The 14,604-nt window shown below is 42.3% G+C and overlaps 1 protein-coding gene across 2 annotated transcripts in view; it reads left to right on the forward strand.

Annotated features, from left to right (window-relative positions):
* Nucleotides 1-14,285, forward strand: part of ulk2 (unc-51 like autophagy activating kinase 2) — a 119,932-nt gene extending 105,647 nt beyond the window's left edge. For both annotated transcript variants that reach the window (XM_078224678.1, XM_078224679.1), the window contains 5 exons: nt 212-390; nt 1,530-1,648; nt 7,206-7,363; nt 9,375-9,510; nt 11,289-14,285. In XM_078224678.1, the coding sequence (XP_078080804.1) occupies nt 212-390; nt 1,530-1,648; nt 7,206-7,363; nt 9,375-9,510; nt 11,289-11,356 (660 nt within the window). In that variant the 3' untranslated portion in view covers nt 11,357-14,285. The remainder of the gene's footprint in view (nt 1-211; nt 391-1,529; nt 1,649-7,205; nt 7,364-9,374; nt 9,511-11,288) is intronic.
* Nucleotides 14,286-14,604: the final 319 nt, after the last annotated feature.

Here is a 14,604-nt window from a genome sequence, read left to right on the forward strand (position 1 = left end):
TTGCTCTGGTTTGGCACATAGCCACGAAGGATCTGCCTTGGGTCCGAGAACTCGAAGATATTTAAAATCAGGACCTAATGGCTTTTATTCATTGGCTCATTTAAGTGAAATTGATCAGTTCCAGTTAGCTTAATTACAGTTTGGCTTGAGCATGTTTCAAATAAAAATTCAGAAACTAAAGTAACTTTTCCTTCTGTCTATCTGATTGTAGAGAGAGCATACGGATACCTTGCGCCACTTGAACACAATGCTGACGTTTGCAGAATGCATTATGGACATTGCAGTGATGAAAGGAGGTAGTTTGGACCTGGGGACCTCTGCTGCTTCCCTCTACCAAATCCAGGAGAGTGTAGTGGTTGACCAGATCAGTCGCCTCAGCAAGGAGTGGGGGTTAGTACTTGTAGTTATTCACATTTTTTTGTACAAGCGGGATTGTGAAGAAGGATGATGGTCGGGGGGGGGGGGGGGGGGGTCACCAAATTTGCTGTGTGGAGCTGCTCAAAAACCTGGATATCTTGTCAATCAAAACATGTTATCCTGAATTTATTTTAATTAAAAGCACCCAATTCACTGCCATAGGTGTCTGCCTTTGCAGTGTATTTAAGAAACATTTTATATCACTCAGCCGCTTGCATGGTTCTGTACCTTCTGATAACAGTGCACAAAGTAGGTGACTGCAGCTCTTGTTTGTGTGTCGTACAATGTATATTTTGTTCCAGTTTGTTGATGGTGCTTTTGAGTGACAAGTAAAATGCAGCTCTTGTGATCCTCCTGGCATTTCTTGCTTGTCTGTTCATGGAATGGCATTGCTGAATAAAGTTGTGACTTCTGTCCAATGGTGCTGTGTAAATCTTGAGTGATTTGGAACAATCAAGTCATTCCTCATCTCAGAAAAGGGTGAATGAAACCTGAAATGTACCCCGTCCCCCCCCATCCAAAAACGTGCTGCTTTCCATTCTCTTGCACCACTCTCTACCTGAAAGAGCAGCCAGTTCCCAGGGTACTGCCACTCTGATCAGTTGCTAAGTGATTCAAAGGAGTGTCGCGAGTGAGCAAATCCCTGGAGTTTCCTTTTTTGCCAGTGTGGAAAATGTCTACCACTGGCTGGACTACGATCAGGAAGCAAGGTAGTTCACGGCAGTGTGCTGTATGCGAGAACCAAAATGTGACCTTATTGGGGAGCTGAAGTATTAAGTCCAAAGATGTGCATGTTAGGTTGATTGGCCATACTAAATTGCCCCTTAGTGTCCCAGGATGTGCAGGTTAGAGGGATTAGCGGGGTAAATGTGTGGGGTTGTGGGGTTAGGGTGGGATTGTTGTCGGTGCAGACTCGATGGGCCGAATGGCCGCCTCCTCCAGTGTAGGGTTTCTATGATTCTAATGGTGATCAAGGCTTCATCCTGTCTGGATACTGCTGTTTTGCACGGCCCACCTTTTTCTTCCTGAATAGTGGGAGCTGGGACATTTCAGATATTTGTTGGCTGATTCTGACATTTGATGGAATACTTAACCCTGTGTTTATTTTACAGACAAGTGGAGCAGCTTGTGCTTTACATGAAAGGCGCGCAGCTCTTGGCATCCTCTTTGCACCTTGCAAAAGACCAGGTCAAGTCGGGCAAGCTGAACCCATCTACAGCCGTTAAGCAAGGTACTGAAGCCCTTTCCTATGAAAGTGTACTGGCTCCAAAGGCATTGGATCAGTGTTAAAGTTGGAGGAAGAGAAAAATATTTTCACACATTAATGAGCACAAAGTTAAATTGAAGGCTTCAGAGTGGAAATGGCTGCAAATTGCAGCTCTCATCTATTGTATTCGGGAGGGGGAGGGCCCCTTCCAATGTATAGTTTATCTTGATGCTGTACAATTTGATACCTATCTTTCAGACCAGTTGTATCATCCAAGTTAAATAACCTGCTTTATTTGCAAGCTATTTATGGCATTGAGTGTTTGTAGCATAGTACAAGCTCTGTATTCAGTCCCCTGCGTTTCATTTGACCTTGCAGTGTTTGCAATTGTAATTGATGCAAAAAAAATGTTAATTCCCAATGCGCTCCACCTTTCTGCAAAAAGAAGCATGCAGCAAAACGTATTGCCGTTTTTACACAAGGCCAATTCTCATGAGCATGATTAACTGAAACCTTATAGCTCGGCGGATCATCACTTACAAACATTGCAGATTTTCATGTACGCTAATTCCGTCAGCCTCAAATGTCATAAAATTGAGGAAATGTCTTTGTTGGCTACAATTAATAACCATCTACAAGGCCCAAGTCAGGTGTCTGGTGGAATACTCTCCACTTGCCTGGGTGAGTACAGTTCCAGCAAAATACAAGAAACATGGCAGCATCCAGGACAAAGAAGCCCACTCGATTGGCGCTCCATCCACTGCTTTAAACATTCTCTTTCTCAACTGGCAGCAGTGTATGCACTACAGAAACTCAGTAAGCCTCCTCACAGCACCTGCCGAGCCTGTGACCTTTACCACCTAGACAAAATTGTCTCTGATACAATTTCTGGTCTGTCATGTGGCAGGCTTGTGGTTTCTTGGATGGTTTTGATGCTTTTAAGTTGAAGCGAGGCTCATGTAAAGCAAACCAATCTCATCAGGCTGTGACGTTTCTTGTGGTCGAAATTCTATTGAGATTTGTTCTCAGGTGAGCTTTAAACTAGGGGAGGGTACGTACTTCGGCTGCTTGATGTGTCGCAGCTTAGTTTGAGCCTGGTACAGAGACTGGCTGAAACTGGTGCTTCTGATGCCTTTTTGCTGGAACTGTCTAAGGAATCATAGGATCCTACAGTGCAGAAGGAGGCCATTTGGCCCATTGAGTCTGCACTGACCACAGTCCCACCCAGGCCCTATCGCCACAACCCCATGCATTTACCTTAGCCAGTCCCCTAACATAAAGGGGAAATTTAGCATGGCCAATCCACCTTACCCGCACATCTTTGGACTGAGGGAGAAAACCGGAGCACCCGGAGGAAATCCACGCAGACACAGAGCGAATGTACAGACTCCGCACAGACTGTGACCCAAGCCGGAGATCGAACCAGGTCCCTGGCGCTGAGAGACAGCAGTGCCAACCACTGTGCCGCTCCATTAAAAGCTTTTGAGTTTTAAAAGCAGATTTTTAAAAAAAATGACTGTCCCATCACGTGATTTTTCACTAGTTCAAAGTCTTTTTTGAATAACAAGAGTGGTGTTAATGTTGATTATACGTTGTGCGTTAGCACCTCTGCACATTCGAGTCGGTGTCTTTTTAAAAAACTTTATTATTTAGTGTTTTTTCCATTTTTGCAAATAACGCAACATACCCTCAAAACTGGGACAGTACAGCATGATAAAGATGTGCAGGTTAGGTGGATTGTCCATGCTAAATTGACCCTAGTGTCGGGGGATTAGCAGGCTAAATGTGTGGGTTTATGGGCATAGGGTCTGGGTGGGATCATGGTCGGTACAGACTCGATGGGCTGAATGGCCTTCTTCTGTACTGTAGGGATTCTATGATCATTTCTCCATCTATGAATACAGAAAAAGACAGGAGGACATCAACATGGTTGATTCATCTTGTACGTTATACCCTGCGCTTCCATTTATGCAAAGAAAATTGAAAGGACAAATGTGAGGAAAGGGGAAAAAGGATACAGTCGTGGAAACATGGCAAAATGGTGCACACCCTCTCATACACCTTGTTAAAAGCAGTGTTACATAGCTTATGGAAAAATTTGTGGAAGCAAGTCAGACGTTACGGAACCCATTGGGGCCCCATCCTTTTCAGAATGCATCCGATTTGCACTGGAGTATACAGGTTAGGAATTCCATTGGGATACATTCCATGATATGTCAATTCTGAACTGAAGGAGATTTATTGCTAATCCAGGATCAGAGTATATATAGTACGTACATCCTTGTCTTTCTATCTGGGAGCCCTAGAATTAAAAACAAAAGATCAAATTCTAAGGCCGTATCAAATATCTTCTCAAGCTCTTTAAGTATGCCAGACCAGTAGGATTTAATTTTGACACAGGACAAAATGCAATGTGTGTATTTGCCCCAAACTACTTTGCACTTTTGGCACAGTGAGGATGTGGTAGGGTCAATCATGTGTCATAAGCTTGGTGTAATATGCAGAAGGTGTAATATTTTAAGCTGAGCCGCCTTCATTCTGAGATTCGGTTGGCGTTTTCCCATATATTGCCCAAGTCTCCTCATCAATATTCACTGAGAGGTCTTTTCCCCCCCCAAGACCGTAGAGTCTCTAGTATATTCACACAGGATCTGGAACATGAAGTGTCATAAAATTTGCTGATTAAATTGCTTGGGTTCTGTGGATATCAGGATTTTTCCCACTGGAGGGATGTTGGCGTCAAGATGCAAGGATGTCTTATTAAGGATAGAGTCTGAGTTGTAGATTCCCGAAAAATGAGTATTTTGTGTTATGGTTCAGGTCAGAAACTCAAGTGTTTTACAAAGCCCACCTGAATCATAAGTTTTGCATTTTGAATTTGGCTAGGATAAACATGAGATGTTTCGCTTCAGGTATGATTCAAGTGACCCACTAGGGAATTTTTATCTCGACGTTTATTTAAGAATATAGGCAACATGTATAGTAAGAAAATTAACAAGAACTTTTATCAATTACAAACAAGAAACAAAACAACCACTGACGTATAACCCTTAAAAAAAATGTATGTATATAATATTATATCAGATGTTCCTAAACAGATTTATTACAGCACAGGCTAAAGCTCACATAATCCCAGAATCCAGTCCCTGGGTTGTATGCTGATTTCAAATGATCTTGAAACTTAGGGCAGCTTGAAGTCATTAGCTCCCCAAAAGGCCAAAAACACAGACTCTTTACTGCAGCATGGCAACAAGCCTTTCTATCAGCTAATTGGTAAAAATTTCAAAGCAAAAGTGAGAGAGAAAGAGACTTCTTTTCCCCCTTGCTTCTAAGACTGCCTCTAACACTGCAGCCAAAACAAAAATAAAAATGACTTTTGTCACCTGACTAGCACACTTTTGTTTTTCCTCCTTCCAGCAATGACATCACCCAAGGCTGTGAGCATGATTTAAAAAAAAACTTTCTTAAAGGGACACTAACAATATGCAATTAAAGGGACACTAACAAATAGGACACCTGCAATATCAAATTGTTGGCATAGTTGCTCAAAAGGTAACAAGGGAGCACACTTGTCATCCAAATGAGAAATATTTTAAATTTTTAATAGTAGATAATAGTTTTTTCCCCTGCACATTCCAGGAGCAACATTTCTGTCATTGCTTTTTTAGCCAGAGGCCGTATAGGATATTGACACAAAGGGAAAAAAAGGCTTACCAGCCAGAGATTTTCACGTCCCACTCAGGCATATACCAAGACGTTCCTCCCACATCCCCAACAACACCAGAGGCGTTATTGACACATTATAAAGTATTTCTCTAGAACCTAAGACCTGTCTGTACTCTTGCAAGAACCAGTTAACGATTCTTTAACCCCAAAAGAAAATAATATGCCAAGTCTTTGTTCTAAGGAGGTATTCCTCACCAAATGTGAGAAACCATACGGCTATACCTACAAACTTTCCATTTAACCAAGGAACCTTTCCTCTCAATAAATGCCCTTTCTGCATTCTAACCTCTCCTGTTAAGCCACTTGCCCACTTCTCAGCAGTGACGCTACTATATTTATCATGATTAGAGCAAAGGAGACCATAAAGCGTATACCAACATTATAGGCACACGGATAAGAAGAAAAGACAGATGTTTGTAATGCAGCCCTAGTGCCATACAACCTGCATGGTGCATTCCTTAACTAGAGGAGCATGCTGAGACATGCTTTCCATTAAAAACAAATGGAAGTCCCTGATACTCTTCAGGATAAAGAACTCTCTGTAATACTCGATTCCTAGATCACCCCTGTCAGCATGATAAATAACACAATTCGGAAAGATTTATACTGACAAGGCATAGAGTCCAAAATTCACAATGAACAGCAGATTGGTACTCCAGATTGTTGCCTTCCATGGAGTTCACAAAGGCCATGGCTTTAGCTGGATTGTCGACCATCTTTATAGAATTGTTGAATGTCATCCTTAGTGCAGGAGGATATGGTAGGATGTATTGCATTCCGACAGCCTTCAGCCATTCTGTAACTTCATCAAAGCCATTGCACCTCTTGTATCGCCGTTGAGAAATCTTGGGAGAAAGAGACCCATGCTCCATGATTGAGCAAGACCCTATTACGTCGAGCTGCCTCCAACACTCTGGTGATCTCTGAAGTTATGAAAACGCACAATTGCGGGCCAGGGTCGCCAATTGTTCCGAGGCCTCAGACAGGATACAATGTGCCCTCTCTAATTTAATACAAAGAAAATGTGCTAACTAACTCTCAAGGAATTTAACTAGGGAACTTATTCTCAGCTCCTTCTGGTAAACCAACAACGTGGACACCTTTCCTCTGGCCTCTGTTCTCCAGATCGTCCAGGAATTCTGTCATACCATGGGACTGTTTTTCCATTGTAAGCAGCAGGCCTCAATCGAGGAAGTTTCATTTTCGACAGTAAGGATTTTCTCTTCCACTTCATCAAGCTTTTACCAATATTGTGCAGTTCTGTAGCATGAGCACTGATATCCTGCGTTAATAGACCGAATTTCTCATCAGCTGAAATGCCTTTGAAAGTGCCCGATTGAATTCCTGTTCGTACCCTAAGTCGCCACGTTGAGGAACAGACTCCACCTCAGTTACTTCTGAGTGCTCTCTCTTATCGATGGTTTTCTTAATATTTCTCGTCACCAATGTTTAACCAGAAATCTTTCAGGGACATGATATGGAGTTCTCACTCCCAGATTAGGTAAGTATGGGCTCTGTGAGCCCCATAAGTGAAAGAATTAAAGGATAGATAGCGGCAGAGCTCACGAAAACATAGCTATTTATGTGCTTGCGTCCCTTGACCCTGTCTTTGTTTTGGAATGACCCATTCAGTCTGATGAAACTCTTTTGGTCGGTTTCCGGGAAGGGCTTTGCTTTTTGTTCCTGTTGAGATGGGAGGGATGATTCCAATCCACAAAAGTCAGTTGACCCTCGGGTGGCCATCCTTCCCAGCCTTTTGTGTCCCATTTTAAAATGTAATATTAGTCTGAAGTTCAGAATAAGACAAGCGAGTACTAGGAATGGCCCAATAATCCTCCTTCCTTCTCTTTTACAGTTGTTAAAAACTTGAACGATCGCTACAAGTGTTGCATCTCCTTCTGCAAGAAACTTACTGAGAAATTGAATCGCTTCTTCTCCGATAAGCAGAGATTTGTGGATGAAATCAACAGTGTTACTGCAGAAAAGCTGATTTATAGCTATGCTGTGGAAATGGTAACTACTATTACATGTTTCTAGGTTTCTGAGGGGTATTTGGATGGAAGGAAAGTCTAATTTGATTTTTGTGAAGTATCAGTGGTGTGGTAAGGATGAGTAGCTAAAGATAGCATGATCAGTTTATTTTAATGACCAGCTGATATCTCTTTTAATTTGATTTATTATTGTCACATGTATTAGTATGCAGTGAAAAGTATTGTTTTTTGCACGCTATACAGACAAAGCATACCGTTCATAGAGAAGGAAAGAAGCAGAATGTAGTGTTACAGTCATTGGTAGGGTGTAGAGAAAGATCAACTTAATGCGAGGTAGGTCCATTCAAAAGTCTGACAGCAGCAGGGAAGAAGCTGTTCTTGAGTCGGTTGGTACGTGTCCTCAGACTTTTGTATCTTTTTCCCGACGGAAGAAGATGGAAGAGAGAATGTCCGGGATGCGTGGGGTCCTTAATTATGTTGGCTGCTTTTCCGAGGCAGCGGGAAGTATAGACAGCGTCAGCAGGTGGGAGGCTGGTTTGAGTGATGGATTGGGCTTCATTCACGACCCTATGTACCTTCTTGCAGTCTTGAGCAGAGCAGGAGCCCATACCAAGCTGTGATACAACCAGAAAGAATGCTTTCTATGGTGCAACTGTAAAAGTTGGTGAGAGTTTTAGCAGACATACCAAATTTCCTTAGTCTTCTGAGAAAGTAGAGGCGTTGCTGGGCATTCTTAACTATCGTGTCGGCATGGGGGGGACCAAGACAGGTTGGTGATCTGGACACCTAAAAACCTGAAGCTCTCGACCATTTCTACTTTGTCCCCATTGATGTAGACAGGAGCATGTTCTCCTTTACGCTTCCTGCAGTCCATGACTATCTCCTTCATTTTGTTTATATTGCCCACTGAGTCAAGATCAAATGTAGTCTTCAGGTGAAGCAGGGTTGAAGGTAGGGAGATCAGGCTCAATTTTTAATTGTGCATCTGTCTTTATTTTTTTTCTAAACTAAATGAAACTAACCTAAATGAGATAACCTGACCTTACAGCAGTTTGGGAAGTATAAGAGCTGACAGCAATTTGGGAAGCGTAAGAGCTGTTTTTCAGTGCTCGGAGAGACCAAACTAAAAGGTGGATTTAATTACACCATGGCTGGTTTATATAATTAGTTTGCATTATAAATGTTGTCATTGAATTTAGTACGGGAGAAGTTGACAACAGGAAATGCAAGCATAACATTTTCAATATAGATTTTGCATCATTGGACAACTTTCATGGTGGTAATTATATGTATACTTTGTATTTAGTGATCTTGGATAGTATGGCTATTGTTGCACAGCCTATATATTATCTGTCCATTCCACCCAGTGGAGGTAAAAAGAAAATATTAAAAGGACAACTTTAAATTTCAATCCTTCACTGAAATCAGTTTTAGTTACTTGAAAATTAGAAGATTTTCTTGGGTTGGGATGGGGAGAGATAGTGATGAGCCAGACATTCGCATTGCTGTCTTATTGGTACTGACTTTCATTGGACAGTGCATTGGTTAGCGTGTAGTTATATTTTGTGATGCTGGATGAATAGTTGTTCCCGTTAAGAGTACGGAGAGGCCTGGTGGTATGGACCACCCTGAACCAGAAACTCGCCACGCAATGTGCTAACGATCCTGGATTGTAGTGGAAGAAGGACCAAACTGGAGCTAGTGCCTCTATGTCAGCTGAGCTAGGAATTAGGAAGGTAGTGAACTGCTTTTCATGTCTCAATGGCGCATTTCTAGAGGTCTGAGAATAAACTCTGTCCACCATTTTGGACTGGTTCAATGTGATATAAAAGGAGGGTAAATCAGTTTTTCAGATCAGTTAAATATGTTTGATTACTTACTGGATACTTTCCAGTTTCACATATAATATTTCATGTAAAGTTAGCAGCAACGAGTAATTCAATTAAGGAAAGTGTGTTTCTAGGTGTAGCCCCCTGCATGTTGAACATTTGAGTTGCCAATTGTTTGTGCTAATGCCGTTGTTGTGTCTGTAGGTGCAGTCAGCTGCACTTGATGAAATGTTCCAGCAAACAGAAGACATCACATACCGGTACCACAAAGCAGCATTGTTGCTGGAAGGCTTGACAAAGACTCTGCAAGATCCTGCTGATATTGACAACATCCACAAATGTAAGGATAAAAAGAACACAGCCAGGGGAATGAGGAATAAGAAAGCCAGTTCTGAAAAAATGCAAATGCTTGGCACACCCGCAATGTTGGGCTCGCGCCCATCTGTTTACCCATATATTTGCAATATTTTCTTTAAATGAAAGCTTCCTTTTAGAAAGCTAATCAAGGGCCTCTACAATTGGTAAGCAGGCCAGGCTATGGAAGCTGAACCATGCAAACTAGGAAGATTGTAGGTTTGATCCCCAAGTTATGTCACTGTTAGCTGCTCTCAGCCAGGCTGACAATACAGATGTTGGGACCAATTGATCTCAGCAGTTTTGTGGGATGGTGCAATGGTAAAGTAGTGCTTTGTTGTGACAAATTCAACACAATCATAGAATCCCTACAGTGCAGAAGGAGGCCATTCGGCCCCTCGAGTCTGCACTGACCACAATTCCACCCAGACCCGATTCCCGTAACCCTTCATATTTACCCTGCTAATCCCCCTGACACTTAAGGTTAATTTAGCAAGGCCAATCAACCTAACCCGCACATCTTTGGACTGTGGGAGGAAACCGGAGCACCCGGAGGAAACCCACACAGACATGAAGAGAATATGCTAACTGCATACAGTCACCGGAGGCTGGAATTGAACCCGGGTCCCTGGCACTGAGAGGCAGCAGTGCTAACCACTGTCACCCCAAAGCATCCTTATTTGCAAATCCCTCCATTCCCCACCTCCCCGACATTTCATCCCACCTTTAAAAGCACCTTCAGTACCTACATTTTCGAGCACACTCTGTCATCTCCCCGGGAGGTTTTACAGGGGAGAAATGGAAACAAACTGAACAGTTTGGGAAGTTCACTTTCCTAAGTAGCACAGAGACAATTATAATTTTTAATGAAGTTTAATTGGGATGTAAGCAGTTGCCTTGTTGTTAAAGAATAGTGGATGCATTGTAGGTGAATATTTAAATTTCCACAATTTAATGACATACTCTAAATCTACTTTTAGTTCAGTTTGTATTTTGAGTCCCATTTGGTTAAGCAGTTTGATTTGTTGAGTATTGGGGACAACAAAGTAATGGGAGTATTTTTCTTCAGAGGACCCCCACATCAGTTGGAAAGTGAAATTATATATTTAAATGTGTTTGAATATTTAAATATTTTGAAGAGAAAGGTTGAACTTTTGAACTTGCTGCCACAACCAAGCTGGTATTTGATGCCCTCTCCTACTCCTCACTAGCGTGCCAAGGAGTATTATTGAAGGGAAGGAACTACCTGATTTTTATCTTGGGTTGCCGCGATGTGCTATATGAGGGCTGATGGGGAGCCATCCAAGCCCAGGAGAACATGGGCGGCACAGCGGTTCGCACTGCTGCCTCACAGCTCCAGGGACGCGGGTTCAATTCTAGCCTTGGGTCACTGTCTATGTGGAGTTTCCACGTTCTCCCCGTGTCTGCGTGGGTTTCCTCCCACAGTCCAAAGACATGCAGATTAGGTTTCTTGGCTGTGTTAACTTTACCCTTAGTGTCTGGGGTGAGCAGGGTAAATAGGTGGGGTTTATGGGGATAGGGCCAGGGTGGGATTGTGGTCGGTGTAAACTCGATGGGCCAAATGGCCTCCTTCTGTACTGTAGGGATTCTATGATAAACATGCTACTAACGAGGGGTGAGTGCACATGATGAGTGAACAATGTCACTGATGGTATTGTGAAAAATGAAGGTGGATTGTGCATGGTTTGGAATTCCACGAGGATCAGCTGACAAAATGAACACATGCTTTTACTTGTTTTGCAGATAAGACCAGCATTGAACGCAGACTCTCTGCACTGTGCCATGGCACCGTGGCTCTGTATGAAAACTAGCCTTCTGAAATGGACCACTAGCAGCAGAGCGGGGACCACCACCCTTCCTGGATCAAGTCCTAGAGTCTTGGAGTTGCCTTTTTCCTTTTTTTTCTTCCCCTCTTGATTTTTGGAAAACTGTTCATTCTGGAGTTATTTTTGTGTTCACCACGCACGCCAGCCCACGAAGTGAGGAACGTTTGTTTTTTTTTTCGAAGAGTTACCAAAGAGGAGTTCTTGTTTCAAAAGAAAGGACGTTTATGTATAAATATAGATTATATTTCTGGAAAATCCTCTCAACGATGTAGCATTATCTTTCATTTCAATTTACCTCAAAGAGGTAAAGTTGTGGGGCAGATTCACTACATTTGGCTTCCAAAGCCGCTTTATCACTGGAGTGTGTTAACACAAGCACGAGAGTAAAACTGAAGCCTGTCCTCTATTTTTGTCACAGAACTCACTGGGTACTTAGAAACCTACATTCAGACAAAAGTGGGTTACAAAGGAGTCCAAGGTCTGATGACCTTGTTGTGTATATACAGTACAGTGCTGTGGCAAATTAACAAAGTTGTCTTTCTCCAAGTCAAACTGTTAAGTTTTCATTTTAAAGACACTAATAGTGTGATGAATGAGCCACAGTTACTCACGGCAGTTTTGAGTTTTACCAGGACCCTCGTACAGCCAGTCCAAGGCATGCATAGCCTTGTATCATCGACTGCATCACATACATATCAACCCACAGAAAACTGATCATCATGGAGGAGTTAAGCACTTTATGTGGATGGGAAGTTCACAACGAGACAAGAGGGGATGTCTACAGCCCACCTCGATGACCTTGTCAACCAGAAGGGAATCCGGGCATCACTTTGGATGGACAGAGAGGGGGATTTTCTCATTTTTCGTGTTTTTTTTAATTTAGAAGCTCCTCACACGGGAGTCGCAGAAACCACAAAGACTTTGCTCCAACAGACAACCACTTCTGATTGCACTATTACAATTCTTTGAACAGCTTTGATAACAGTAATGTTACGCAGAACTCCTTGTAAAACGGCACAGCTTAAAAGCTGCATTGAAGAAATAGGAAAAGGAAAACTGTCAAAGTAGGTTAAGCTCCAATGCATTCAACAAAAGACATTTTAAAAAAGTGTGCTTTTGGAGCAAGAAGCACAGAGTGCTTGACACTTTAACTAAAAAGACTGCAAAAAAAAAGCCTGTATTAATTACAAGCCTTTCCATTTTTTTTTACTTATTAAATACTTGAGTAGTTCGTATAGAGCAACTGTCTGTATATAATGAAACTAGTATTTTTTTCTCTCTCTTTGCCAGTGATTGCTGACTTTTAAACAATATTTTTGGGCTGACTTTATGTTGTGCATGTGATAAGTGTGACTGTGCCACTGGCCTGATAATATTGCTAACGATGCTGTTTGTTCGGACAGTATTATGGAAATAAAGCATCTTTCCTGTAGATTGAGAACCTGTTGTGCAGACTAATGTAACATTTAGTATTTTCAGGGGTGGAAAAAACCAATTATCAGGACTCTGAGAACTAGACAACAGGAAAAAAAAAATGGTTCGGACTGTCTTGAAGCCCCAGTTATGCTTCTGAAGGGCATTTTTGTCACTGGCATATAAGCTAAAGAATCTTAAGATTCATTTCCAGTCCTGTATGTGTATTATATACATATATTGGGACAGCACGGTGGCACAGTGATTAGCACTGCTGCCTCACAGTGCCAGGGACCCGGGTTCAATTCCGGGCTCAGGTCACTGTGTCTGTGTGGAGTTTGCACATTCTCCCCGTGTCTGCGTGGGTTTCCTCCAGGTGCTCCAGTTTCCTCCCACCGTCCAAAGATGTGCGGGTTAGGTTGATTGGCCATGCTAAATTGACGCGAGTGTCAGGTGGGGATTAGCAGGGTTAATACGTGGGCTTATGGGGATAGGGCCTGGGTGGGATTGTGGTCGGTGCGGACTTGATGGGCTGAATGGCCTCCTTCTGCACTGTGGGGATTCTATGATGTTACGCATCTATGTAAATCTGTGTATACCAAGTGGAGAAGCACAATGATCCATTTTTATACTGTGTGTGATCACATTGAACGGTTTGGGTCCTCCCACTGGCTGGTGGAGGTTTGCAACCAACAATGGCATTTGTGAGCTTGAAAGAGTATTCAACCGGAAATCTTATTTTTGTAATTTTAAAATCAAATGACAATTGCGGGTGGTAATTTGGAGTGAAATATGCATTTAACGGAAGCCGATACTTCCGTTGGTACACATGGGTTAAGAATCAGCAGTCATGTTCTTTTTTTCTTCATCCCCCCCCCGTCCCTTTTGTATTAACCCAAAAAAGAAATTGCCCACCCAACTGGTTTGTACAATGAAGTTAGATGCCCAGCAGAACAGATTTTACCGTTGGCATTTACGACCAGGTTTGCCCCCAAACCCTGGATTCTCTGGACAGCTTCTTTCCGGAGTTGGTAAATACTTTTTTTCCACCCTTGAGCATTTATTTTTATTTTTTACCTTGTTTTGTTACTCAGCTGCTTGAATACTTGAATATTGAACTAAATCCTTCATAACAATCATGTTTAATGTCCCAGAAACAGTGTATTTGCAATATGTCCCACCTAGCGATGAATTTGACTTGTTCATGAAAACCGTTCTATTCCCCACCCCACCCACAACGCTTTATTTTGAGAAGATCTAATGTGTACTTTTATTTATCTGTAAGCGATTCCATTAATTCCGAAGACTGTTTTTATTTATAAAATATTTGTACTATTAGGTCTTTAATACAGTGTTTCTACCTCTCATTTGTGTATAATGGCATGCATACTCTACAAAATCAGGTTGCAGACACATTCACTTGTTATGTAGCAGCCTTTTTAATATGGCCTATAAAAATGTACATTAAGAAGCCAGAAATAAAATTGTCCTGGAATATTAATGGATTGATGATTCTGATTTATTGTCTACAGTGTGTGATGTCCTTTAACTTGGCAATTTTCTGACTTTTCATGTGCCGTTCATGTTTAATTTTAGTGGGTCCGAGTTGTATAAAATTTGAACAGATCGGTGGAAACAATGGTGGCGCAGTGGTTAGCACTGCTGCCTCACAGCGCCCTGGGACCTGGGTTCAATTCCGGCCTCGGGTGACTGTCGGTGTGGAATTTGCACGTTCTCCCCGTGTCTGCGTGGGTTTCCTCCGGGTGCTCCAGTTTTCTCCTACGGGGAGAAGATGTGTGGGTTAGGTTGATTGACCACGC

The sequence above is a fragment of the Mustelus asterias genome, chromosome 12 (genome assembly GCF_964213995.1).
Source record: "Mustelus asterias chromosome 12, sMusAst1.hap1.1, whole genome shotgun sequence".
NCBI classification, from domain to species: domain Eukaryota; kingdom Metazoa; phylum Chordata; class Chondrichthyes; order Carcharhiniformes; family Triakidae; genus Mustelus; species Mustelus asterias.